The 25,924-nt window shown below is 37.5% G+C and overlaps 3 protein-coding genes and 2 non-coding genes across 5 annotated transcripts in view; 4 read left to right on the top strand and 1 right to left on the bottom strand.

The window, feature by feature from the left end:
* Positions 1 to 4,682: 4,682 nt before the first annotated feature.
* LOC146695224 (myelin and lymphocyte protein-like) lies at positions 4,683 to 13,485 on the top strand. Its single transcript, XM_085477182.1, has 4 exons — positions 4,683 to 4,907; positions 9,417 to 9,581; positions 11,131 to 11,292; positions 11,934 to 13,485. The coding sequence occupies exons 1-4, from the start codon at positions 4,821 to 4,823 to the stop codon at positions 12,006 to 12,008; spliced, it is 489 nt and encodes a 162-aa protein (XP_085333308.1). The 5' UTR covers positions 4,683 to 4,820; the 3' UTR covers positions 12,009 to 13,485.
* A 1,540-nt stretch (positions 13,486 to 15,025) lies between these two features.
* LOC146695223 (myelin and lymphocyte protein-like) lies at positions 15,026 to 21,097 on the top strand. Its single transcript, XM_085477177.1, has 4 exons — positions 15,026 to 15,229; positions 18,361 to 18,528; positions 18,623 to 18,745; positions 20,234 to 21,097. Exons 1-4 carry the CDS (start codon positions 15,137 to 15,139, stop codon positions 20,306 to 20,308), a joined length of 459 nt encoding a protein of 152 aa, XP_085333303.1. The 5' UTR covers positions 15,026 to 15,136; the 3' UTR covers positions 20,309 to 21,097.
* Positions 21,098 to 22,284: 1,187 nt separating this feature from the next.
* On the top strand, positions 22,285 to 22,378 carry trnai-uau (transfer RNA isoleucine (anticodon UAU)). The gene is made up of 2 exons: positions 22,285 to 22,322; positions 22,343 to 22,378. It is a non-coding gene; the product is annotated as a tRNA-Ile (tRNA).
* A 346-nt stretch (positions 22,379 to 22,724) lies between these two features.
* trnai-uau (transfer RNA isoleucine (anticodon UAU)) lies at positions 22,725 to 22,818 on the top strand. The gene is made up of 2 exons: positions 22,725 to 22,762; positions 22,783 to 22,818. It is a non-coding gene; the product is annotated as a tRNA-Ile (tRNA).
* An 863-nt stretch (positions 22,819 to 23,681) lies between these two features.
* mrps5 (mitochondrial ribosomal protein S5) overlaps positions 23,682 to 25,924 on the bottom strand; it is a 32,803-nt gene continuing 30,560 nt past the window's right edge. Inside the window, exons 10-12 of the mRNA XM_085477176.1 lie at positions 25,599 to 25,661; positions 25,276 to 25,412; positions 23,682 to 24,276 (exon numbers count right to left, since the gene is read on the bottom strand). Coding sequence (XP_085333302.1) covers positions 24,052 to 24,276; positions 25,276 to 25,412; positions 25,599 to 25,661 — 425 coding nt within the window. The 3' untranslated portion in view covers positions 23,682 to 24,051. The remainder of the gene's footprint in view (positions 24,277 to 25,275; positions 25,413 to 25,598; positions 25,662 to 25,924) is intronic.

The raw sequence follows: 25,924 nt of genomic DNA, 5'->3' as shown, positions 1-25,924 counted from the left end.
ATTATTTAACCCTCAGCAGGATTATTTGTGCAAATAAAACTAAATAAAATATATTTTCTATAAATGAAGAAATGTTTGCCATGGTGATCACATTACCATGGCAAACAAAATCCTTGCTTCAGTTTCACTTGAATAGTGTACCTGACGCATGTTTTGTCGTTAAACAGGAACATGTCCTTATACGTATTAGCTTTAACAGACAAATGGGTTGACAGAGGGTGTGTCAGCATCAGCAGAACAAAACAAGTATTTGTCACTGAAAGAGGGAACGTGCATGTGGAAGGTTTGAAAGCTACTCTTTCAGAGTGACTCACAGTCCAATATTGAAATTGCATGTTAAACAGGAATCACAGAATATACTAAACAGGAAAACAGACATTAATTTCAAAGCTTTTTTTTTCTAATTCATTGTTATACAACTAGTTTTGAAAGTAGTAAATCAAAGTATACTCAAGTAAAATGTGTTATTGAGGTGAGAGAAATGTATGCTGTTAAGATTACATGAAATTAGAAATTGTACCCATGTTTTTTTCCCAGTAATTTCTAATCTTTAACTCAGAAATTCATCTTACAAAGTTCCAAAGCATATTAGGCACATTACTGTTTTTGTGAAAATTTGTAGGCTGTCAGTTTCCAATTAAAACAAAGATCTATTAAATAATACAAGATCATCTGTGCTCAGCAAGACCCTGAACCTGTCATGATTGGGCTGTGTGGCAGGCAGGAATTGGACCCAAACGCAAGCTCACGGAGGCAGGCATGAACTCAAAACACAGCTTTATTGCTGGAAAGAAAAAGCATACAAACTAAACTGGAAACTATAACGTATTACACAGAGAAACACAGGGCCCTGAATGACGGAGAACGCGACACTGAGCTGAGGGAGACGTGGACATAAATACACAGAGGGTTAACGAGGGAAGTAGGAGCACACGGGGGACACAGGTGACACTGATAATCATAACGAGACACGGCAGGAGTAAACACAACACTGACGGGAGACTGTCAAAGTAAAACAGGAAGTACCAAGAGGTGCAGACAGGAGGAGAGAGAGAGAGCACGGGGAGGGCACAGACATAATGGGCTGGGGAAACATGGAATAAAACACAAGGAGGGGAGACGAGGACTCACCGATACACAGATGGGCACACAGGGGGTAAAGTCACATGGGGAAAACAAATAGGGAACATCTTAACAGAACCACCTAGGAACCAAGGCATAAATAAAGAACAAAATACAAAACATACGAAAACTAAGAATGCTGGGCCAACATGGCCCAGGATCATGACAGAACCACTAGCTGTACTCAGAAAGGTCTCCTTGTTTTGAGAAGCAGTATTGGTTCATTTTAGAGCCAAGTTATGAAAACATTTATTTCTATTTTAAACTAGTGCTGTCAGCATTAATCTACAGGGTGGGCCATTTATATGGATACACCGTAATAACATGGGAATGGTTGGTGATATTAAAGTCCTGTTTGTGGCACATTAGTATATGTGAGGGGGCAAACTCCTCAAGATGGGTGGTGACCATGGTGGCCATTTAGAAGTCGGCCATCTTGGATACAACTTTAGTTTTTTCAATAGGAAGAGGGCCATGTGACACATCAAACTTATTGGGGCAATCCATGCTAACTCACTAACGGAGATTTTATGGCATTAACGTCATTTTAACGAGATTAATGCTGATGGCACTATTTTAAACCTGTCCTTTTCTTGCATGTTGCTAACTTCAAATGTATAGGTATGAGGACCAGTGTTTATTCATATAAAAAACGCTTTTGATTTGGTCAATCATGATCTTTTTTTGTACAAACCTTTCCTAGAATAAATTGATATGTTTTCATTGCTATTTGTGCAATAGGGTGTGAAGTATGATTAGTCAGCACAGAGGGGTACTTCAGGGTTGCATCTAAGGACCGCTTCTTTTTAATAATCATTTACTGCTCTTTTCATGTGATTGCCTACACCAATATGATGCTATCATCAAAAGCTTCTTTTTTACAAGTTTATAAATAAGTCGGATGGATTTAGATACAAAAATGTACATCCTTTGCAAACTTTGCTTAATCCATCCATCCATTCGCGTCCGCTTATCCTGTTCAGGGTCGCGGGGGGCGCTGGAGCCTATCCCAGCTGTCATAGGGCGAGAGGCGGGGTACACCCTGGACAGGTCGCCAGTCTGTCGCAGGGCCAACACACAGAGACAGACAACCATTCGCACTCACATTCACTCGCACATTCACACCTATGGGCAATTTGGATTAACCAATTAACCTATCCCCACTAAGTGCATGTCTTTGGACAGTGGGAGGAAGCCGGAGTACCCAAACTTTGCTTAATTATCCAAATATTAAAATGCGAAGTTGAATGTCAATCTTAAGTTCTCATTTGCCTCTAATATGTAATGACAGCTGGGAAGATCAGAAATTTGAAATTTGGCATGTACTTCATGTGTGGATTGATTTGAACTCACCTTTAAATCGCATATTGATTATATTTTTTAAAAATGCCAATTTTTTTTAATGCTCCACACATTTTTTTTTTACACATAATCTTAGGCAGAGACTTGTTTCACAACTCATATTACCAGTAATGGAATGCACTGAAGAGGCAGCACTGTTACCTCATAGCAAGAAGGTCCTAGGTTTGAATCCAACATCTGGCCGGGGGCTTTTTGCATTTGCATGTTCTCCCTGTGCTTGTGTGGGTTCTTGCCAACTTCCTGCAACAGTCGAATGACACATGCTGTTAGTCAGGTTATCTTAATTTGTCATTCTAAATAGTCCAGGTGAGAATGTATATGTGAATGGTTGTCTGTTGCTTACCCCTGCGGCAGACTGATCTGTTCAGGGTATGCCCTGCCTCTTGCTCTATGGTAGCTGGCTTAGGCTCCAGCCCACCTGCAACCCTGATCTGAATTATCACTAACACAGTGTATCAGAATTCTTTTAAAATTCTTCAGATATATTTAGGCTTCAGATTTTACAACTCAAAACGATTATTCACCGTTAATCAATGTATCTATGATAGGAAGTAAAATTCATGGATCACCCATGTGATGCATGTGTAGCAGTAATAATTTAAATTCATATGCTGTTTATGTTATTTATTTTGTGGTAACAAAACAGGTTTGGTGACTACAGACAATGATTAAAAAAGGTGGAAGGGTCTTGAGCTTGTCTCACACAAGATGTTTTGCATATGGTAAAGGGTTTTAATCCCTCATCCTGGAAACCGTCACACTGTGCTTGACAGTTTGACTTGGAAATGAAAGCACAAAGAGACCTATTTGTTCTCAATATATTGTAACTTCACAGTTTGGGGTTGTCACTTGATTTAGTTGAAAGGATTCATATAAGTTTAGTGACTTTAAAGAGTTAAAGGTGATGAAATTCACCTGCTAGAACCTCTAAGGCTTAACCTACAGCAACTATTACTTTGTTTTAGAAGGAAAAAAGAAATAGAGGAAGAGGAACAAACGTGCTGTACTCCAAAGTGCTGAAATGTTGCCAAGTGGAAACATATGATGTAACAATTGATCAATTTAACTCCTGCCACTCCCAACTTCCCTGTTTCTCGCTGGTTATTCTCACGTTTGTTCTCTTGTTTCATTTCAGACCTCTTTATCTATCTGCGCGTTTGATCCTTTAAGTCTCTACTTTTTCCTGTTCAGACTCATGTGCACTTTATGTTAACAAACCAAACAAAACTTCAGTCTATGCATCCCTCGCCCAGTCTTTTAGACCTAAACTTCTGCAGTTTCAGCAGACAGCTAATAAAAGACACTAGTTTAAGAGGAATGCACTTCAGTCAGATCCTACACAAACACATTAAGACATAAAGTCAAAAGCAAACATTAACTCAGATGTCAGTGACTATATGATTAACAGGTCAGTCATATAAAATGGTATCAGAGCCTTAAAAAAATCCTCAAATCACATGTAAATTGACTTTCATGTTTAATGTACTTGACAATGAGCTTCCAAGCATCATGCCCATATACTATGCTACTGCCACCATGCTTATGTATATTCTGTAATCCCAGTCTGGCTGCAAGATTTTGACCTCCACCTATACTGTGTGGCGGTCAGAACAGCTTTTTCTTCTTAAGCAGTGAATTCTCTTGTTTGTATGTTTGGTGTTGTTGTGACACTGCAGAATAAATTTTGGAACCCATTTGATGGTTTGAGGCTGATCAGATGACGACTAGCTGGATAAGAGTTTATTTTAATATTACCTACAACAGTTAAAAATGTTATTAGAAGTGTAAAGTGATTATAGATGGAAGCAGCAACCATGTCACCAACTGGCTTGGGAAGCCTCAGCATTTGCATTTGGCTTCCACTGTGTGTGTGTTTTTTCTTTTTAAATGAAGTGATCATATTTCAGTGAGAGCTGGAGTAAAGCCGGCATTACTCTAACATTCAGCTGAAACTCCTTTTATATCCAGAATTAACAGTGCTTAGAGTTGCTTCACTATTCCTTTTTGTGTGCATGTAAACAGGTTGATATTATTAATAGAGAACCATCAACAAATACCACAGAAATGGAGGCTCACACATAAAAACTGTACGGAGAACCACATACATGCAAAGAGGGTCATGATACATCATCCTGTTGCACAAACAAAAAGAAACCCACCTGTCAAACTGGTAGTTTGAACAGTAGGAATGGATGGGGAGGTGGAGTAGAGGACGAATAGAGGGAGGTGCAGGAGGGAAAACGAGACAGAAAGACAGTTTTTAAAGGCACCTTGAAACAGGTTACACATCTCATTCTCTAAGACACCTCATACGTGTTTGCACACTGTTTTGGACTATGGCTTCCACCACCTCAGGTGATGCTCTGCCATCAGGCGGAAGGATCTTCACCAGCTTTCCTGACATATTCTTCATCCCCGAGTTTGTGAGTTTCTTGTTTTGTAAATTGTGTTGTTAGAAGGGATGTGTTACTTTTCCATGTTGAGTTTTACCCTCTTTTGTGGTTCAGACATGTCTTATTTTTGCACAGCCTTTTCTTTTATTCTCTTTCATATGTTTGTTTAACACATTTTCCTTATTTCATTCCTTATTCAACCAGGCCAACATTATTTAAAGTAGCATCTTCTTCTTCTCATTTCTCTGTTGGAGCAGGTCTCCATTCTGATAAGATTTTTCTCATCTTGTTTTGCTGGTCAGCTGGAACCACTTTTTTATAATTCGAGTTAATAAAATGCAGCCTTTTTGGTGAAAATAAATTGTTTCCATAGCAACAGGAAAACGCTAAATATCAAAAAAACACACATTTTATTTGTCAGAAAACATCTGTGATGCAGTATCTGCACTAATCAGCCATTAGTTCTACTTTTATACCCTCAAAATGAATAAAAAAAACATTTGTGCAATTTGCACAATACTTATGTTGTCACTGGCATCCTCAATTTCACTTTCACCACGATTTTCCTCTATGCTCACAATCATGGATGTAACAGGTGGTGATGGACTGAACTGTATTATATTGAAAAGTGAAGATTATTAGGCTTTGTTTAGTTTTTCAATCCAGAAAATAATAGGATGAAAAAAGTATTAACTTTGAGCTGTTAATGAAGGACTGACTTTTAAAAATATATATTTCATAAACTTATCCTGAAAAAAGTTTGTGCAATATCTTTAAACCTGCATAACAGCTATTACTTTAAACGTGAGAGTGCGGGGATAGGTATTAGTACTTCTTATTTGTTTATAATGTCATATAGAGACATTTTGTTATCTAATACATTCTCTGTATTGCTCAAACCACAAAGAAAAAACCTTGTATTCTGTGACATTTTAGAATTAAAGCAAACAAGTTGTCACCTTTTTTGGCATGCATGCCCCTCATTAAAATGGCACTAAAGCTGTAAATACCAAACCCAAGCTTTATCTTTACGTTTTCTTTTGATGCATGCAACACACAGATTAAATCTGCATAACACGTGGAAAGGCACCAGTAACCCTTAGATTTAAGTGCAGTAAAGTATATATCAAAGTAGTCATAAACCCTCATGGATCACTGGATGGATTTCACTTTTCATGAAACATTATGCTGCACCAGCCTGATGAAGGCCACAAGCCAAAACGCGTTGGTCAGTTAATAAAGTTGTTCCTATTTCCTTTTAAGTGTTGCTGGAGCTCCTGCATTGTTGTGCCAGAATTATTTGCTGCTGCACAAGAATGGAAATCTACTGATAAAGTTTACCTACTCTTGTTGTCAGTGTAAATTTAACTGATAACGGATAAAAAAAGGCAAATGTGGGTGAGTTTGGCTTAGTTTTTGGCAACCAAGTCATTTTCCTGGAATTACTGTGTACTGTGAAGGACTGTGAGGAAAAAAAAGGAAACGCTAGAGAACAAAAACACCTGCACAAGGCAAGCAATGGCAATAAAGTGAAGGAATGAATTGAAAATCTCCTCAACAGTTAAGATGCTTGATGTTTTTAACATTTTTTAATTGAAACTGTCCTTAAACCTACAATTCACTAGCAGGGATCAGACTTCACTGGACAGTGTTTATTGACAGAAAATGGCGGACAGAGTCAGCAAAGTTGTCGATTTGGTGAGGGCCTCAGGGCCCTCTGGGCAGAAAGCACTCTTGGTATCTACGTGAGACGTGAGAAATAAGACAAGAGCTGGGAGGGTGGGGCACAGAAATAAGAACAAACTGCAAGTAGGGCAGGAGGACATTTCACGATATATGAGTGGAAGGGGAGTGTGTGAGGTGTGGTCCCACTACTGAAATTCAAATGAATTGTGCCTCAAAGCTAACTTACCATCACACACAAACATATTCAACACTAGTTTTCAGCTTGAAGCTTAGTTATTTCAAATAATCACCGAGACCATAAACTCAGACCACATGGCTGTAGGATCCACGTCCAGCTGATTTAAAGGTATACTCCACTCAAACGCTTTCACCACCCCCTGTTGGCATGGAAACAGCAGTTATATTCAGTCTAGACTGACAACAGTGGATTTCAGCTGTGATTCAGTCACGGCAACAAATTTGCCACAACAGATATAGATGCTAAAAAATACTAGTATACCTAATTTAGGTTTAGCCAGCCACCCATTCAGGTGTGCATACTGTTGTGTGAAAAAAGCATTTTTCACACTTAAAGGCTTCAGATCATCAAACAAATTTTAATATTGGTCAAAGTTTTAAAATAATGATTTCATTTATTAAGGAATTAAATCTATCCAAAGCTACCTCTGTGCGAACAAGCAATTTTATCACATTAAAGATGGAAAAAGGTTGATAAAAATATTGAGTCATAGATTAAGTCTTCACACTGACTTAAATGCTCCATTATAAACATTTTTCCTGTTGTTTTCAGTCAGAGTAAACAGTCAAGCTTTGACTGCGAGTACAGAAGCCCCACCCACCTTTTTTTTTGCATATATTTTTGTATAAATTTGTATATTCACGGTGCGCTCCCTTTTACCTGGAATGGATATAAAATGGATATGTTTCACCTGTGTGGTTTTAGATGAGATAAGTTGCGATAAGGCTTGTGTAATATTTGTCCATATATTAAAACAATTTTTGTATGTAGAAGCACCTATTGTTTACTACTCTGTTCTCCATTTCCTTCATGATTCACTGTCAGAAATTTCGCCAGAGTTTCGCCTATTAAAGGTTTAAAGAAAAAAACAGGCAGTTGTTACTTCACATTTTGACAATTAAAAAAATATTCTGACATTGTACAAATAAGATTCACAAGTAATGAATAAACCAAAACTTCTTTGCATTTAAAAAATGATATCATGAATATTGTGTATTCTTTATTCATCTTTTTACTCTTTTTTGTGATGTGGATTGTTTAAACAACAATTGACAATGACAGCTAAGAAGCATTCTAACATACCTCAAGTGGCCACCAAGACCAGAAAAGCACTACATAAATGGAAGTAAATGCAGTTATTTTTATTTATTTTACTTGGAGGAGACATGTCTCACTTTAAATATACCATTTGAGATGAATAAGCAGAGTAGAGCAATGTTTGTCTTTCACAGTGTTTAATCCAGGACATTGCATGTTCTTCATGGGCACTGAAAAAAAAAATACATAGATTAGGAATAGGCTGTCCATAATTTGAGCTCTCTGTGTTTGCACAGCTGACTGAACATGATTTTGTTGTTTTTATGGGAAGGATTATTATTTTAGTTCTTATTATTTTTATTACGTTATACCGAACTAACCTAACTAGACTTGAGTCCAGCTAAATTTATAAAAATGATTGCTAGACAAATTGATTGAGGAGACTCGAGCAGTTCTGAATACAAACAGACCTGTTTCAGGTTCCTTAAGTAGCAACTGAAAAATCAGAAGATTAAATAAGTGATGGAGAATGTTCATTTTAGATCTTCACCTAAAATAAATTGACTAAAGTTCTCTTGGGTATATACTATTAATAAAATAATAAAAATTATTACAGATATCCTCCCAAAATACTCATCTGAGAAAAAGTATAAAACTGAAAAAGGCTTTTGTTTTATCTCCCAGAAGATATGATATACTACTGAGCTATTGAGAAGCAGAAGGGCTTTTTTGTTTTTGGCGCTTGTGTAAAATGTCCTCACTGGAACACCAAGATGCCAGTTTCGACTGAATGAGCCTCAGCTGCTGTTTCCTCTTGCTCAGCTCCTGCGCACCTGATACTTGAAGGTTCGAAGCTGATTGGCTTGAAGAGTGTCTGGATGAAGCCTTTAATATAAAGACAGGATAAAAACAGATCTTTTTCATAGCAGACATGTTCACTTGTTTTAGTGTGAAAGCACAAGTTTAGTCTTAGAGTGTGTCTCAGAAAGCCTTTAGGACCTCGAAACTGAATGTGCTAAATAAAATGTAGAAATGTTATTATTTACACCTGAGCTTTCCTACATTGGCGTCTCTCTGTGAAGATGGCCTAACATGAAACAGTCAAAAATTTCTGTTGCTTATTTAAAAATAAGGAATGACAATGAATAAAAATGTTTTTCCTGCGCACACTATCTGTGACCTATGGTAAAGCATTTTAATGTGCCTCTTATCAAGGAACAAATGGTGGAAGGTTCATGCTCCATCTAAATACCAAAGACTCTTTCAAGCATAATGTTTGCCAAAGGAGGAGATATAAAGGCTGAGGCAATACACCCAAGAGTGACAACATGGCCATTATGTGTGTGTTTGTGTGACCAAGCCTTAGTTTAAAGGGCACTGTACCAATTTACATGAAGCTCTGAACAACCTTTCAGAGGGCTGGAAAATAGCTTAAAGCTTACACTCAACACTATAAATTTCTAATAAAAAACTTTACAAAGTGGGTGTGTAGAATTACCTCTCTGTGGAAACCAAGCCACTGAATTGCAATATCATCAATCATTGTCTCTTTTCCCCTCCTCTGTGTGACCCTGCAGGTGTTTGGTGGTTTGGTGTGGATCCTGGTGGCATCGGCTAAAGTTGATCCGGCTAACCCTCTGGGCTGGGTGATGTTTGTGTCTATCTTCTGCTTCGTAATGACAACACTCTGGTTCTTCATCTTCCTCTGCGGAGGCAATCAGAGCAGCATCTGGCCAGCACTGGTTAGACACTCCCACTGACTGCTTAATAGCCTAATTAGATAAGCAGTTAATAATGGATTGATGAAGTAAACCTTCTTTAAATTCCAAATCATCTTGTGCTCAGCAGATCTTACAGTTATGTAAATCAAACCACACATGAAGAACAATGCTTGACATATTAAAAAGTATTTTTTTTAATTTAACAGAACTTAAGCAAAAATGCAGAGGCAATGTATGCTCCTCTAAAGCAATGCTTTTATAGGAATTAAGAGAGCAAGTAGTAATGAAAATTCGTTGATCGATTGATCATCAGCAAGTGTGGCCACCTCTGGAAAAAGAGACATTTTGGAAGTGTACTGGTCCGGAGCATTGTTATGTGTTAGCGGGATATGAAGTGTTTGGTAAAAACCAAACACAACATTAACAAACACTTTATGTGTGGTGAAAGAATGATGATTTGGGATTATTTTACAGCCACAGAAGCTGGGTATCCTGCAGTCATTGAGCCAACTGTGAATTTCTCTGTATACCAGTATTCTAGAGTCAAATGTTAGGCCATCTGTCCAACCCCTAGGGCTTGGCTGAAAACGAGTCACATAACAGGACAATGATCCCAAACACATTAGTAAATCTACAAAAAAATCCAAGAGTTGGAATCACCAGTTAAAGTTCAGACCTTAATCTGACTGAAATGTGTTGGACTTTAGACAAAGGAATGCATACCAGTCTCAATGAATGCCCACTGTTCTTTACAATTAGCTGTTGTAAAAGAACAGTGGGACGAAATTCCGCCACAATGATATGAAAGACTGATAAAGTCATACAGAAAACGATGACTTCTAGTTACTGGGGCTAAAAGTAGGCTTAATTTTTGATAAATAAATATGTTGTTGTTCATCTGAGATTATATTTAAATTATTTTAGAACCTGCTCAGGACCAGATTTCTTTTATGTCTTGTTACATAAAAACTTAGACATAATAAATAAATAATAAAAGGTGTAATTCCATTTCTCATGTGACTGTAGTGTAGACATTGAGAAATGTGCACCAATATATTAGACATCAAACACTGAAAAAATACCACAACAAAAAGAAGAAAATTTAATTTATTACTAAAGTAAAATTGGTACTTGCATTTGAGAATTTGAACTGTCTTTACTCAGTGTAAACAATAAACAGTCTTAGTTAACCTTTGGTGTTTGTTGTTGCCACTAAGGAAAAATGGACACTGTTGTTGAATGTTGCTATTAAAAATGCAGCGATAAGCAGAAAACCTGACAATTAAGGACATTTTTTAGGGCCTATCTTAAAGAAGGGTTATTACCTGGCAATATTCTTAAAAATGAGGTACCACAGGGTGGCAATTGGGGTTTTGGGGGATACTTTCCCACAAGTTTTACACAGTCCATCAACCTGTCCCCACTTTATTTGAAAATTTTCCCTTTTGCTCCCCTTCCTCTTTTTGAGAGTGCGAAGGCCCTATAGTATCTTCTCCATTTATTATTATTATTATTATTTTTTTTTTTAAATTTCCTTCTTCTTATTTTTTCTCTATATTTCAATTTGCAGGATGCAGGCTATCATTTTGTGGCGGTGGTTTTCTTCCTCAGTGCATCAGTGGATCTGGCCTATGTTACCTATGGGATTGGACAAGGAGTTAAACTTGCACAAGTTCTAGCATTACTACCAGCTGAACTGCTCAAAATATACCGACTGTACATTTCTGCAGTGGTACGTAAAACACATAAATTTATTGTTCAAAACATTAAGGGAACTCTCAGATCTTGAAGAATGAGATATCCAAATTAAAAGTATGTACTGACATATTTTGAAATTGGATTAAAAATATGTCAGTTCTACAATGACTGCTGTTCCCTAATTTGTTTATTTATTTATGATTTTTTGAGCAGCATATGAAATAAGATAAGTTCTTATATAATAAATGAACCGCTTGATGGTAATATTATATCATTATTTACTAAAACAAGTGGAAATAACGAATCTTGTACTTGTATTTCTGACAAATTCACTTTATTCTGGACAATTTTAGCACAACATACTGAAATTATCCAACTCTTTTGGTAATTTTTAAAGTAGTTGTAAAAGAACACAGCTTTAAAATGTTTTAACAATGTAATTTGTTGAGCAGTACAAATGTAGATGTGTAAACATTTCTCTAATGTCAAGGAATTGAAAATGTAATTATGGAAGATACTGAAAATATGCAAGTAAAGTATATGTGTCTCAAATTGTAATTGCTAAAACAAGGAAAGTTATCAAATCAAAGTTATAAGTTAAGTTAAAATCTTTAAAGTCTTGTACCTCAAAGTGACCATCTCCATCATCCATCTGTGTTTCTGTCTGTTTTTTAGGTGATGTCCTATGTGGCCACTCTTCTCTACTTCCTCCATGCCATATTCTCTGCCATTCGATGGAAGAGGTCCTAAAACAAGTCACCAACTCAAGAGGAAAACAACAACAACAAAAAAACGAATAATCACATAGCTTTCACAAATACATTGAGAAGAAAATTATTTTTATGCATTTATTTTGAATCAATATGCCCAAACATCAAATTGATGAAAAAGTGGAAAACACACTCAAACAAAAATTACATTATCACATTAGCCTACCTCACAATTTTCAATGTTGTTTTTTAGAATCCATCCATGTGAAGTGAGAATTACAAGTTTTCAGAATTAAATGTTGTTTAAAGAAGATGGATGAGTGTAAATAACTAATGAAATTACTAATCTAAACAGAAGCAGGAATGATATTATCATAACTTTTGATTTCTTTGATTTTTCACTGTAACTTTCAATAGTATACAATTTAAAAGCTCAGTTCACAAATTTTACACCCACACACAAAAAAACACAAATGCATTTTTTAAAACTCAAGATCTGTCCTAATTTTCTTTAAATATATTTCTGAGACATTTAAAAAAAAAAGATGTTTCCTTCAATTTCTGTAAGTAAACCACGTCAATGATGTTGGCTTAAAGACAAATCTTTCTGCATCTACCATACTAGTAACATGACCTAATATGATAGCTGAAATTTCAATATTTGCTATATATCTGTTTTGCCTGAATTAGATAGTGGAGAGAAGAAGGGACAAAAAGGGAAAGACATACAGCCTTAGGCTAGAGTTTAACAGAATTGCATCTAACCTTGTGGCATACAGTCACCTGTTCATCGTGTGAGCTAAACCAGCACCACAGCATTTAAATATTTCCAACATTTGTCACACAACTTACTTCTACAGCTTAACACAGTTAGACTTTTAGTTTGCTCTCACAAAAAACATTTATAAAACTGAAGCAGGAAAAGCAGGAAGATTGTGACTTTAGTTCCTACAGAAGACAAGGCCAACGATAAATGGAATGGGCTCTATATTTCATCTGTTGCAACTTGATGGCCCAAGCTAAAATAATGATCACTTTGATGGTGATCTACCCATTTATTCAGCTAAAATGAGAGCCGCTACAAGGGTATGATTGGACTGACACTAGAGGCATTGTCAGATGCATGTGTTGTTGTCTATAGTTCCGCAGTGACTGTGTTTACAATGTTAAATTGTCTTGGATTAGCAACACTTGAGTTTTATTTATATAGATATATTAATTTGTTTCATTGTTTCTTTGCTCTCATCTTATTTCTTTCAATCATAGAGTGATGTAGCAGTTACCTGCAGTGTAGTGTTGCAGTGTAACCACTATTAGAGCTTCATTTCTGTAAAGGAGATAACGCTTCCTGCTGACAGCCTTTTAAACCAACTTCAATACACTAGATTTTGTGCCTTTTTCAAAGGCTTGGTGTTTATGCATGGCATGGCTGGCGATTTGAAATTTGATGATGTAAATGTCTAGATGATTCACTTCACACTTTTGTCTTGGAATCTCCATTGTGAAATAAAAGAATTGGACATTGGAATATTATGTGTTTTGTTTGTTGAGGGTGTCAACATTAGCAAAGACTGACAGCATGTCATGCAATGAGTCAGAGATCACATGTTGTGGGAGAAAACAAACAGCGTCAATTTCATTGTTTTCATTGTTTCGAACAATGAAATACTATGTAACAACAGACCTGAGCTGTCAGGTAAATCTTCTAATTGCACAGAGATAAAAAAGACAACAAAAACTTATACAATCCCCATTTGACTTGACTGATTAAAACTACAGGCTGGTGAAGATTGTCCAATCAAATGGTGTAAAATACAGCTTTAATACAGATGTAAATGTTCCAAGAACATTTATACCAGTCGTACCCTTTATAAAATAGAACAAGGAGTCAGTAAACCATCCCACTGGTTTATTGTTCTCCCTTTATCACTCACCTACATAATAAAATAGAGTAAGGTGAGTTGTTTTAGTAATACGCAGCATCAGGAAATATGCTTTTGAAGTTAGCAGTAAACTGATGCCTGATAAAGAGACACTGGATGTTGTAATTTAACTAACACTGTAATCCAATATTACATTTTGCTCTATTTAAAAATGGTCCCTTGTGTGGGACTGCTATAATGTTATTGGCCACTTTGTTAGGTACACCTGTTCAACTGTGGGTGAACATAAATAACCAATCAATTATTGGTTATTTATTTAGGCAACGACCTGCTGAAGTTCACACTGAGCATCAGAAATGGGGACAAAAGTTTATTTAACTGAATTTGAGAGCTGTTGGTGCCAGATGGCTTGGTCTGAGTATCTCAGAAACTGCTGATCTGTTGGGATTTTCCAGAGGTCAGAGAAGAACAACCAGACTGCTTTGAGCTGATGTAACAGAAACTCATTTCCTAGAAAAAGATCCAATGTTAGCAGTTAAATGCTCCACCACCAGCTAGTTGCAAACAAAGTTTTTTGTTTGCCTACTGTTGCTGGAAACTGATACCAGGGGAGGTAATGATGTAGAACACTAACACTTTGAGCTCATAAGCCAAAACAGCAACTAGAAACATGTTGCTATAAATGCTAAAGGGAGATGCGAGGCCTGTCAGCCCTCACACTGGACATGCTCATTTGATCCATTGTTGAAATTAATTATTGATTAGTGCAGCTCAAAACGAAGCCTTGTGTCTGTGAGATCAAAGTAGACTGTCTTAACCCACAATCATTAGAATCTATATTTTGAAAAGAAACCTGTTAAAGTCTCTGTGTGCAATACAAATAGAGGCTTGAGGCATTTTTCTAACACAAAGAAAGGGTTTATAGGTTAGTGGGAACTGAAAAGTCAGTGAAGTGTGTCTTTACTCAATAGCAACAGCAAAGATATTAAATCAGTAGACTCAACTTAGCCTGCGGCCACAAGATCTCTCATCAAGTTTTTTGAAAGCCCCGTCACAAGTCACCAGTTCACATTAAATTCCAGGCAGCGTTCAGTGCTGTAAGGTGAAGGGTGTGTCTGGTTTGCTGTTGTGGGAAGGGATCTCTCCCCCACAATAGCAGAACGGGTTTGACTGCTCACCTGACTTTCTTAAAAGGGTCATTTACACCTGCTGCCGCACCGTTAGTCCAGAGGAAAGAGCAAGGTGCTCACTGTTAAATCAGCACTGGGAGAAGGAAGAGGCAGAGATGGCTGCAACAACTGCTCAGCCCATGGGGAGCCTGCCCAGTGGATTGGGAATATGCACCACTGCACCGGATATATTTTACATACCTGAACTGGTAAGTGGGCAATGACAGACAACAATGACTATGATCTTCAGGTCATTAAGTATTCTCTTCAGGATGCAGTTACAATTTTATAGTTCTCATTTTAAAGTATTTTAAATACAACAAATATTTCATTAAGGTGTGCCATGGCAACAAGTTCATATATATATATGAGTTAAATAAGCCTTCGGCTCATATAAATACTTCATATGATGCCTAAAATTGATGCCTAAACTATTTTTACAGGATAAACGACAATTGGTAACAGTGCTATGTATTGGGTGTGAGTTTAAGGATGAACAAAACTCAAACTTCTTTTCACCAAAATAAATTACCTGCTGGTATTTCTGATAATTTAGTGGTCCTATATCTCAGTGGGCCTATATCTCCATATAGTAGCCACACTGTTTTAGGATAAAAATGCACAATTTGGAGATAGAGAGTCAGTGGAGATAATTCTTCATGTGGGAGGAGCATCATCTCTCTTCACATCTCACATTTCACTTATATTGTGTCTTTGTTAATAAGAAAGAATGCAGCCTACTCTTCTTCACCCTGACTGATTACAAAGGACACTCGTATAACAACTAAAAAACAAAACTGCACGGATAAAGATCTTTCATTCTCACAACCAATACACTCGCTAAAGTTTTAGTTTGTTTATTTTGGCTCCGCTCAGCCAGTCATGCTGTTATATTGTATGAGTTAAAAACATGAACATTTTCATATCTTGAAGACTGATGAGTTTCGAACACAAAATGCGAATGCAGTAAGAAGCCCTTTATGAACTGTTTCAGTTCACCAATGACTAAACTGAACTGGAAACACTTGCTGTATAAACAAGTTATTTTACCTGTTCCAAAGTGTACAGTTCATTTAACAATTAATGAACTAATCAGCCAATTGTGTGGCCGGAATATAATGGATTTAAGCACATAGATATGGTCAAGATGACCCACTGAAATTTGAATTGAGTGTCAATATGGGGACAGGTGATTTAAGTGACTTTGAGTGCGGTATGATTGTTGGTACCAGATGGGCTCCTATGGGTATTTCATAAATTGCTAATCTGCTGCTATTTTCCCACAAAACAATGTCTAGGGTTTATAGAGAATGGCTAGAAAAACATAAATGCCAGAGAACTCTTTCATGCTGAAGCAACAGTAAGTCAAATAGCCGTTTTTTTTCCAGCCATCTCTAAATGCCTATCCTCGAAGTAAAGTATGGGTGACAAGCAGCAGAGTACCATACTTGGTGGGAACCCAGGCTAGGATCACCAAATTTGGACAATAGAAGACGGCAAAAGTGCTGTGTGTCCCGAGGAGCCTTGAATTTACTGTAAGCTTTGAATCTGGCCTAAACATGGCTACATTCTGCATTGTTTTAACAGTTTAGGTTCCTGTTGGTGTAAAAGTCTGGATGATAGTTTCTTAGCACATGTAGTACCAATTCAGAATTGTTAAAATACCACATCCTACCTAAATTTTGTTGCTAACCATGTCCATACATTTATGGATACCTCTGTTTACTGTGACCTACTGGCACAATGAACAGAGAGACTACACTCCCCATTTGCCTCCCATTTAAGCTGTCAGTGAAATGTCCTTGTGTTTTATATTCGATGAGTCAGATAAATATTTTTGATATTTATATTCATGCACTGTTGCCTGTTCTTATTTCCTGGTTATGATATTAGAATTTAAAAGACAGCTCTTGACTTATGAAGGAACTTTAATTAAGTTTAGACTAAAGGTAAATAAAAACAATCATATTTGAACGTTATGCTTAGCTAATGATGGCAAGCTTGACTGATAAGGTGAACGCAATGTATAGAAACAGTAGAGACGGAGATTAGTGTTTGAATGGGCTGTTGAAAATCAACATTACCATCAATGTTTATTAAGTGTGGTAAAATAAACCCTTAAGTGTGTATTTCAGATATTTTTTTCCACTAGTCTTAGATGAGCCCAAAATTGAAACATTGACCCTTGTATGAAAAAACTTTTCTTTTGAGGTGTTTTGTCTGAATAGAGGAACAAACATTTTCCCAGTAAGTCGTGAACTCCTAACCTTAGCAATGCTCTAAAGTACACTAAAGTTGAAGCTAATTTTGTGATTGCTTTATTTATGATGTTGTAATATCAGAAAGCTTCCACCATCTGCTGGCTAAGTCTGTTTTAGATTTCAATTTTAGATTTCCCCTGGATTTCAGTTGTGGACATCATTGTTCTGCGATGTCCCAGTTGTGGCTTTTGTTTTTTTTGTTTTAATGAACACGTGGAATGTTCATTTAAGATTTCAGATTGCAATCTGAAATAACTGCAAGTTATGAGTTAGCTTGATTATAAATTCCACATCAGTCAAGCTCCAGTGTCACAATTGGTCAGCGTGTGGTACTTATAAGCCAGTACACTGCAGAGCAATGCCAACATTGTGAGTTAATAAATGACATCACTGAAGCTATTGAGCACTGTGGCCCTTCTTCATACTCAGATAATTTACAGAAATCCTTAAATGATCGATGTAATTTCCCTTTCTATGGCAAGTTTGGCTTGAAGGAACAATCCATATTGCACAGTAAGCACAGGATAAAGCTCTTTTAGAGTAACAATGTTATATTTTAAATCCCACACGACTACCTGTTTTAAAGTCTTTAATTACTGGTTGCTTTTTATGCAAGAGTAACTTATTTTAAGCATGTCGTGTGTTTTGCATTATGCACTTAGATCATATTTATGGTTATTTTTAGTTTAAAATAAAATTGAAATGGCTTTTACAGAGCCTCCTTATAATTGACCATGCAATGTTTAATAAATGTGCAAACTTAGTTGTTTTTAATTCAATTCAAGTTAATGTTATGTTAGTGTTGTTGTTTTGGTGTTTTTTTGTTACATATTTTATCTTTTTTAGAAAGCTCACATTTTGCTACCATTGCTACTGTTTCTAGTCTTCTTGCTTACCTAAGCCCAGCTGAGCTAAGCTTAGGTAAACTAAGGTTAAATGTGCTGGCTGTAGATTCTTATTCACTGAATATGTCCAACTCTTCACCAGAAAAAGAATATGATGGATTCCCATTAGTTCTCATAAATGTTATAATTCAATGTGCCATCTCCATTCACGCTCTCTCTTCTTCATCTCTGCAGGTATTTGGTGGTTTGGTTTGGATTCTAGTTGCATCGACACACGTGGCCCCACCGAACCCTCTGGGGTGGGTGATGTTCGTCTCTGTTTTCTGCTTCGTCATGACCTTCCTCTGGATGATCATCTTCGCTGCCGGAGGTCATAAAAACAGTTCTCACTGGGCTGCTGCTGTAAGAGAGATGCAAGAGTCAGACGGGGAATAAAATTTAGAAAAATTTATGGGTTATGACCTTGTTGTAAAAATGTTTGTCTCTGTTTCTGAAGGATTTTGCTTACCATGGCCTGGCAGCCCTCTTTTTTTTAAGTGCAGGGGTGGATTTGGCTATCGTTACCCTCGAGAAGAAAGACGGTGACCTTAAAATCTACCGGACTTACATTTCTGCTGTGGTAAGTACAATAAGAGCGGTCCAAAATATTTGTTCAAATTTATTTTTATTTAATATATTTTATTAATCCACTTATTTAAAACTATTTTGACTTCTTTTGAATACTCATGAAATATACCTATACAATTCCTCCAGCATGGCACATCAATACATGCGATAGTCAGAGGTTTACTGTTTTCCAGCAAAGTCTGGGAGACACTCAAAGAGCATGGAGGAAATTCCAGGAGACAGACAATTATCCTGGAAGAGCTGGACAGGGCCGTAGAAGGCCCCCAAACCATCACCAGGACTGGCATTTGTGCTCCTTTGTGCAAGGAGGAACGAGCACTACCAGAGCCCTAAAAAACAACCTCCAGCATGTCACTGGTGTGCATATCTTGTACCAAATAATCAGAAACAGACTTTACAACAGCTGCCTCAGATCTGAGTGTCCTCTAGTTGGCTCTGCGATCACTGCCTAGTACTGTGCAGCCCGAGTGGCAATTGCCATAGAATATCAGAATTGGCAGGTCCGCCACTGGTCTGGTCCACTGGTGCACTGTGCTTGTCACAGATGAAAAAAGGCTGATCTTGAGCACATGCGTCTGCACGTAGGGCCCACACAAAATACTGAGTTCCATTTTGAGTTGCTGCAAAGAAATTTCAGAAAAATGGACCAGGCTGCTGCATTATTTTTGAATTCAGCCATCTTTAGGTTGAAAATGATGTGGCATCCTTTCATTTCTAACACATAACCTAGGTCATATCAAAACAGATATCCAGAATGGTTTTTTTTCCATTGAAATCTGATTTGTTTTAAAAGTGTTCCTTTAATTTTTTTGGACAGTATGTTAATGTTGAGATAAAGTGATCAGAGATTGCACAATAAACTATAAACCAGGGGTGGGCAACTCCAGGCCTCGAGGGCGGGTGTGCTGCAGGTTTTAGATATCACCCTGGGTCAACACACATTAGTTCATTACCAGGGCTCTGAAGAACTTCAAGACATGTTGAGGAGGTCATTTAGCCATTTGAATCAGCTGTGTTGGATCAAGGACACATCTAAAACCTGCAGGACACCGGCCCTCGAGGCCTTGCTATAAACAGTATATCATCTAAAGAACCAAACTGCAGCAGGTAGAAGTAGATTTTCAACATGTTTTTTTAAATTCAACCTGACCCAAAACCAGTGAGTCTGCTCAATTCAAACAGGACATGCAGAACAACATTAATCAGTGACCTAGTTGGTATGGGTGGAGCCAAGGGTACTTATGAACACACATTGATTATTAGCTTAAAGAGGTGGAAACCTCATGTGAATTTCCTTTCACTTATTATGCTAAGCTAAGCTAACTGGCGTTTATACCTAGAATTCCATGTAATTCTTGGCAATAAACCAAATATGGATTTCCCAGAATTGGATTAAAAAGCAAACTCAAACAGCAATAATGATGCAAAGGATGGACTTGGCTTTAAGTATGTTCTTTGGTTGTGTTTGTTTGTGTTTCAGGTGTTCGCCTTCGTGGCCACACTCCTGTACTTCATCCATGCCATTCTCTCAGCCATCCGATGGAAATATTTCTGAAGAGTGAATAGCAGAGCTGCAAGAAAGTAATACACTCCATCTGCTGTGCACATCTATGTCCCTGACTGTCTATGTGTGTCTTTGTCTGTTGGATAATGTATTTAAGTCACATTAGATTGGTCAGAATTGGTCTTCACTGTATGTGAGAGCATGACTTTCTTTGCAACATTATCAAAATACCAAATACTCTAACATACAAAAACTCACACAGCACATACCTGAGGTCACAGTGAAAAACTGCATCCCATCCTTTTTTTGGCATAACAGAGTATATTGTGAAATTGGTTACGACTTTGTAAAGGAGAACTATAGATTTTAAAGCAGAGAAAAGACGTAAACAAATCAAAACTTATATTCTATAAACTATAAAATTCAAAGAGTAAATGATCAACTAGACAAAAGTCATATTCTTTTAACCTCAAACCTCAGAATAATGTTGTCGAGCCAGTGATTACATCTTCACAAAAAGAATGGGTCATTTTTTTCAACAGTTTAGAGAATATGGTGTCAATACTGTTATTGTAGAATAAAATTCATCACAAACATACAAAGCTGGTAGCATTAAATACATTAAATGCATACTTATATTTTATGTTTCTCCCTTTGTATTATCTGTGTTGAAATATTAATAATATAACTGGACTTATTAAAGAAATCAAATACATGCATGTCATTAAAAAAATTAAAAAGCAAAGAGTAAAAGACAAAATAAGAGGAACAGAGTTAATGTTGCTGGATTAAATTTTTATAGTTTTGTATTCTGAAGATTATTAAAATAAGGAAAATGAACTACACTCGTCTGTATTCTTTCATTATGTGCTCCATTTTCTCTATAAAACATCAAAAGAATCTTTGAGTTACTTGTGAGAGGCATTTGCACTCATTGGAGTTTGGTTTAACTGCTGTTATCCTTATTCTTCTTCAGAGCTGATGTTCAGTACCAACATCAAACATAATTTGATGTTTTGAATACCAGCTTTCCTTTTATTGCAAAACCATGCACATTAAAATTAAAAGAAGAATAAGAGATTTCACGGTGTTTAAAATACTCTAGTCATGGGGGGTCAAAAGAAATGAAATATCAAATGACTACTTGTCTTCACATAAAACAACAACAGAGTTATATAAAAGTTTAAATTTGCATTTAGGCATCATGAATGTATCGTCATTGACTCCGGAGGTAAGGATGTCTTGACTTGATGAGCATGAGTTGCACACAAGCGCCAATGGTGCAATTAGTCAGCACGCAGTACTTATAAGACAGTAGATTGTAGAGCAAGGCCGAGGATGAGAATTCAAACCTCAACTGCGGCACCCCACCTGCTCTCATGAGGGTTGCTTTCTCTGAGACTGTTTTCGGTCCAGGTATTGGATAAGAACGACCTTTTCTACATTACCAGTATAAACCCTCTGGATGTGTGCACCCCCACCCCCGGTGATGGAATCAGGCAACGTGTTGTATTTCTAAGACAGTACACTGCAGATCAATGTTGAGGTTGTGAGTTTAAGCCTCATCTGGAGCAGATGTCCTCAGTTCATCTTGAAACACCAGGGCAGAGACCTGTCAAGGCTGAGTTATATAAAAGATTCCACTTGCACTTAGGCATCACCACTGTTAAAGAAGGAATACTGAGACGGCACTGCTTTCATTTTTTGCAATCTTGGTTGTAAAAAAACTTATATGACAAGGGAGGGCAAATTGCATTGACTTTTCCAATGTTTATTTATTTTTTATTTTTTGGTTTAGGGTTTAAAAAGTGAAGCCAGTGACATTATCAGTGTAAAAGATGGACCCTGTGGTTTTTGCTGTTGTCATCTTGGTTGCAAGAAAAAAAAAAAAAACTAAACAAAAACACCTGATCTTACAAAGATGGGCGCATGCATGGGCATTTTTGTTGTTGGCAACTGTCTCTAATAGCCAGTGTTGAATCCTCTGGTAAGAATGTCTTGACATAACTAGCACACCAAGCACACAAGCTCCAGTGGCGCAATCGGTCAGCGCGCGGTACTTATAAGACAGTGCACTGTAGAGCGATGCCGAGGTTGTGAGTTCAAGCCTCACCTGGAGCAAATGTGTTCTTTGGTAGTTCCTCTGATAGAAATCTGAGCTCTTTTTAGGTCCAGGTATCGATAAGAACAGGCATCACTAGTGTTAAAGAAAGACTCGATGAGAGCTTCGCTTTGAACTGTCGTCATCTTGGTTGCATACCTCCCCCACCCCCTCACCCCCCCAAACAAAACAAAATAACCCCTAAAACTGATGTAAAAAAGGTCGCTGCTTATGTATTGGCTTTATCAACCTGGAAGCTACATTCAGTAACGTCTGAGGTTTTGGGTCAAAAAAGTGAAGCCAGCAGTGACTTGAGTTGTAAGAAGACGTCAGAATCTAGACTTGACTAATGCCTCAAGCACACAAGCTCCAGTGGCGCAATCGGTCAGCGCGCGGTACTTATAAGACAGTACTTTGTAGAGCAATGCCGAGGTTGTGAGTTCAAGCCTCACCTGGAGCATCTTGACTTCATGGTCTTTGAATTGCTGAGGCACAGACCTTTTTAGTGGAAATGTCATCTGAATTTCAGGAGTGGGACCACTCCTCCTTGACACCCCCTTTTCAAATACCTGCTGTTCCCCCCCCCCCCATTTTCCCCTCTCTTACTTTCCTTCATTCATTTCTCGTTAGTACATGGGGATCTGTTGGGCCCGGGAGCCGTCACCAGTCTCCTTCGAGGCCTTCCCCAAACCGCAGCACCAGTTCACACTTCCTCATTGTTACCGAGGATGTTGTCCTAGCTAGTGAAATGTTCAGCTTTATAAAAGATTAAACTTGCATTTAGGAATCAACTGTGTAAAAATCTGACTACCGAGACAATGGCAGCCAGCAGTAGGCGACTCCTCTGTTTGCAAAATGAGTCAGGATTTCTGGAATTACTTTGTTCAATCTAACCCTAGTTTAAACTTTGCAGCTCAGTTTATATCACCTGGTTATCACTACCTATATCTGTAGTTCTAAGAATATGACCATTTTAACTTTGCAAATCATTGACTCCATTTAAAGAAAAAGAAAGACAGGTATGCTTTAGGGAGTGGCTTTGTTATACATGACAAGTTGCTACTATGACTACAAGGTGGCACTTAGATTGTAGGTTTCGTGGTGAACATGCGGTTATCATTATTTTTTATCATTAATATATATTACTGTGCACTGTTGCCCAACGGACATCAAAAGTGACAAAAATATAACCTTTGTTCAACACTTTTCAATTTCTTTGCTCCATAGTTGCAGTAAAACATAAGAGGTATCCATCAGCCTCAGCTAATCAGGAATTTCATGCATTACTAAATATATCCAAAGCAAAAAGGACAAAACCCCCAATGACTTTAATAGATTTAAAATTTATTATTAGCACATGTTTTGCAACAGTTCAAAATTAATTCTCAAGAGTCAGAATGTAAAATATTTCTTCTGCTGTAACATTGACTGCATCAGTATCATAGGTTTGATATGGACAATGAAGTTGGTGTTATACTGAAAAGCACTGAACTTTAGTCCTCAGTTGAGGACTCTTACAAACAGAGTCCATCACATTTTGAGACGTTAACAAAAACCAAAATTCTAGCAAACAAGTTCCACACATACTGTTACTAGAAAAAAAACAAGTCAGATAATCCATTTGACACTATTGGTTTCCTTCAGTCCACTCAAGTCTCCTTTGGTCTTATCCAAGCATCAGCCTTCCCACGCATTACCAGATGGTGCGTTTGACACCTGCCCAGATCGAGCGTTTCAACCCCTGTGCAGCTCGTACGTCATCCCAGTGCAGCCGGGTGTTGGGAATCTCATCCTCTGACTCTGGGTTGGGTCGTGCGCCGTCTTTGGGACTCGCCACCACCATGGGCAGAAGGCCACGCTGCGACTGAAACTCTACAACATGGAGCTGCTTCTTGTCAGCCAGAGTCTGGTGGGTTTCCTACGGAGAAACAGAAGAGGTAGACATTTTTATATGGAAACTGCTACTGGGGCTATGAACTTAGCAGCTTCTATAATATAAACTTTTTCCATAAACTTTTAGTTTTTGGAACTACAAAGTTAGTGACTTGGGAAATAAAATCCAAATGAGTATTTTCAGCAATATTTAGACAATTTTTTAAACATTATTTTCATAAAGTTTTAAAGCATCACATTTTTATAGTTAAAAAGTTGCTTGAAATCTAAATATATTTTGACCGAAGACCAGTGAAGTGGAGATAGCAAAAGAAAGAGAAGTTAGGTTCAGACTGTGAAGAGCAAAATAATGATACCTACAGCTGCACTGAGAGAGCTCGGGTGAAACAGCCATTTAGAAAATGTGCTGGATTTATAACAGAAAACATAACAAGAAAACTATTGGAAAAATAAATGCAATAACTGCTTCATCTCAAATGTCTTGTTTTCATCACCACTGAAGCCCCAAATTATAACTGAAAGTAAAATAAGATTAGTTGGCCAGAATTATTAAGAAGCCAGATATTTCCCCTCAGGGATAAACTGAGAAAAAGCTACAGGTGGAGGTAATGTTGCAGTAACATTACTCAGGTGGACACAAATACAACCCCTGTCTAAACAGGCATCCATTTGCTGGGAGGTTAGCTGTACTTACAAGGTGATAATATGTCACTATTGTGTTTTCAGCATTCAGAAGGCCACCTGATATGGTGCAAATGACATCAGCAGTGAGTGTCCAGTTCCATCAGAGACCTTTACTGCAAGCCTGCTGCATCCACTGCTCTCTTTCCCCATGTTTGCTCTCTCTTTCTCTTTATTGTTACAGTGGAGTAACAAATGGCAAAAATGATCTTTATAAAATTAAGAAAGCTAATAAGAATCTGAGCTCTTATGCTTTCATGAAAGTTTATGTTCCTGCTAAAACCTGTATGCTTTTCCAAAACCATAAAACCAATTTGTGAAAACGCCCCCAAACATTTCTTACCTGACTGGCTAATCCGGTGAAGAGAGCCCGGGTGATGTTCAGGAGATTGACTGATCCCTCTACTTTGCAATACATGTCTTTTATACCGATCAGCTTGCAAAGAGTGATGACCGCCCTGTGGCAGTGCAGACCGTAACCTGCAGACACAGACATTTTCAGGACACCACGGATATCTTAACTGCTGCTGAATGTGCAAACAGGTATCTTTCTGCTGAAAGGTCAACTGTACTTGCAACTAAGGCTGGTGGAAAATGTAAAGTTTTTTCTTTTAGACTTTAGAAAATCGTGCAATAAAAGAGGACATTTTGGAAACTGAAATATACCTTTGCTTTGTTTTTTCATGCAGAGCGTCGTCCTCTTAAACTTGGAATCAATGTCATGGTAAACTATTGGAAGAGAAGAACAACAGCTTAATTATACTAACTGGCTGCAGAGCAGAGAGAAAACAAGCTGCTGTACTGAGACATAATAATCAGACCAAAATGATGCCAGAAAATTGAATTTTTTTTTTTTACAAGCTTTGTGCCATTTCTGAATGAAAGCACCTGTGTTTTGTTATGCATCTTTTCCCCTGCTCTCCCTCAGGTCTCCTGTTTCTCTACCTGCCCACCAGATGTCCTTCCACATGCCAGTATTGCCTGCTCACTGC

The sequence above is a fragment of the Copadichromis virginalis genome, linkage group LG13 (genome assembly GCF_057382275.1).
Source record: "Copadichromis virginalis isolate Kocher_CV1m ecotype Utaka linkage group LG13, C_Virginalis_male_GT1.1, whole genome shotgun sequence".
Lineage (NCBI taxonomy): Eukaryota > Metazoa > Chordata > Actinopteri > Cichliformes > Cichlidae > Copadichromis > Copadichromis virginalis.
The sequence above is the reverse complement of the archived record's forward strand: the minus strand, read 5'-3'. Positions and strand labels throughout refer to the sequence as shown.